This window comes from Paramisgurnus dabryanus, chromosome 1 (assembly GCF_030506205.2).
Source record: "Paramisgurnus dabryanus chromosome 1, PD_genome_1.1, whole genome shotgun sequence".
NCBI lineage: Eukaryota > Metazoa > Chordata > Actinopteri > Cypriniformes > Cobitidae > Paramisgurnus > Paramisgurnus dabryanus.
The window spans coordinates 49,821,071-49,823,734 of record NC_133337.1 but is presented as its reverse complement, the minus strand read 5'-3'; the positions used below and the strand labels follow the sequence as shown (position 1 = coordinate 49,823,734).

Genomic DNA, 2,664 nt, shown 5'->3' with positions numbered 1-2,664 from the left:
TTCATCCTTGTACAATGTGTGCATTATACAAGTATGAGGTAAAATAAGATGCAAAATTACACATTTGTGAATTAAACATTATAAACTATGTAGGCTCAACCCTTACAAAAAGGTAACCATGGTTTGATTATGGTATTTGTAATCAAACCATAGTAAATACATTTAATAAGTTATCACTAAAACCATGAAATTTGTAGTAAAACATTTTTTTTTGTAATAAAAATGGCACAAACTCTCCAAAAAACATGGTTAGTAGATTTTTGCTGTTATAAAACCATGGATAATTTCAATAAGGTTTTCATTCTAAATGAGCCATGGTTTTACCAAGGTAACCATATAGTTTAACAATGATATTTGTTGTAAAACTATAGTAAGTATTTGTAATAACCATATTTTAATTTGTAATAAAAATATAAACGTAATAATCAATCTGCCAGAAACATTTTATGACACTTTAAATATAACAAAACGTGATTAATTTTCCTATAAAACCTTTAAAATTACACCGTAAAAAGTTGCTGTAGTTATGCGGCTATTTGCCAGTAACTTAACTCTAGATTTATAAATATTGTAAATAATGTTATTTACTGAAAAAAGTTAAATGAAAATTAAACATTAACAAGTGTTTGTCTTAACAGAATAAAATTATAAAATAACAGAATCATGCAAAGCATTCTGGCAACCAAAAATCTTCATCAACCGTTTTCTATTTATTTTCTTTAGATGCTTTGTATGAGGCTGTTATTTTATAGTTTTATTCTGAAAAGAATGTTTTTCTGTGGAGATAAAAACTTGTTTATGTTTAATGTTCATTTAACTTTGAAGAAACTGTTGCCAGTAAATAACATAAATTTTAATCTACAGTAAAATACTGGCAGTAATACAGCTGCCAGTAATACTGTAATTTCTACAGAAATGTTTAACAGTGTAACTATGTTTTAATTTGGTTTTGTCTGTGGTAACCCGCAGTAAAAATCAAATCACAAATTTTCTATAGTTTAACCATGGTATTTCTAGTAAAACTATACAGTCTTCCAAAACATTTCAAACCATATTTATTTCTAATTTTCCCCAAATACTCAATTTCAGATCTGAACAACTGGTTGTGTCTAAAATGAAAAGTTTTTTTTAAACGAAAAGACCTGACAGAAGTATTGTTTATTACAGTTGTGACTCGGAACGGGACAATTTGGCATTGCGCTCGAGGCTGCAGTCGCTGTCCGCGCCGTTACACTCGGACCACGTGGGCAACATACTCTGGTCCATCAAGCCGCCGGTGCAGCGCGACAGGTCGCACGAGCTCACGTGCAGCCTGCGGTCCGCCTGCTTCGGGCAACATAGCAGTCTCTTGAAGGCTTTCCTGAAGTCCGGACTCCGGCAGTATATGATCGGGTTAAAGGCGGAGTTCACGTACCCGAGCCAGTTAAGAAAGACGAAGAGCTCCTTATCCACCACTCGTGCGCAAAACACGCGCGCCACGTTCACGATAAAAAACGGCAGCCAACAGAGCGTGAACGTACCCATGATTATTCCCAGCGTTTTCAGCGCCTTCTGCTCTTTTAAAGCAAGGATTTTTGTCGTCCTTTTCCTGTTGGCTTTGCAGCCGTGGTTATAAAACCTTCCCTCGCATTTATTAATTTTGTTTAGTTGCTGTTTGGCTTCTCTGTACACTCTTGCGTAGACGAATATCATAACCACTAAAGGGATGTAAAAAGATATGACGGATGAGGAGATGGCGTATGCGCGGTTGGTGACAAAGTCGCAACATTCAGGATTGTCGTAGCAGGACGTCTCCTCGCTGTCCCGGGACCAGTGCATAAGGATGGGTGGGAAGGAGACGAGGGCTGAGATAGCCCAAACTCCACAGACCACCCCCTTGGCCCTTGCTTTTGTCAACAGGCTCTGGTAACGGAATGGAGAGATGATGGCGATGTACCGATCGATGGCGATTACGCACAGCGTCTCTATGCTCGCCGTTACGCAAAGTACATCAACAGATATCCAAAATTCACAGAAGAACGATCCATACATCCATGTGCCTCTGACCTCCAACGCTGCGCCAAATGGCACCACAAGTAAACCCATGATGAGGTCCGCGCACGCCAGAGAGACGATAAAAACGTTGGTCAGCGTCTGAAGTCTCTGGTTCCGCGCTATGGCAACTATAACCAATATATTTCCCACTACAATAATAAACACTATCAGACCCATGACGATTCCCATTCCGGCGACCCACTGTTCCGACACGCCCGGAGAGTTTAGGTCCACTGTGGCGCGTTTAGATTCATTACTGTAGTTTACGGACGGTAAACCGTCTCCCATGGTGCGGAGGAATGAAACGCGTTCATTCAGACAGCTATCCGAACTTCACGTCCCGTGTGGAGCGCAGCAGCAGTAAGCGCATCCATCCGCGCTCTGCTCTCAAGCCCAGCGCCCACCCGCGCTTAGACCAAGAACAAACAGCGCGACTAATAAAACGGTGACATCACTGACTTCGCGACCAATGGCACAGCGTGTCTAAATTACAGGTCCTTTACTATCTAATACACGGGCACCCTACAATTTTTCCTCCTAAAACGTGCCGCGCTTTTACGCACGGTGTTCTTGGCAAATCACACATACACAGTGGGTTCCAAGAGTCTGAGATAAAAATCTGGGGTTTCT

The 2,664-nt window shown here is 40.6% G+C and overlaps 1 protein-coding gene across 1 annotated transcript in view; it reads right to left on the bottom strand.

The window, feature by feature from the left end:
- The window catches only part of adrb1 (adrenoceptor beta 1), a 4,275-nt gene extending 1,907 nt beyond the window's left edge, over positions 1-2,368 (bottom strand). Inside the window, exon 1 of the mRNA XM_065262837.2 lies at positions 1-2,368. This exon is cut by the window's left edge and continues 1,907 nt beyond it. Coding sequence (XP_065118909.1) covers positions 1,162-2,322 — 1,161 coding nt within the window. The 5' untranslated portion in view covers positions 2,323-2,368 and the 3' untranslated portion in view covers positions 1-1,161.
- Between the last annotated feature and the right edge of the window lie 296 nt (positions 2,369-2,664).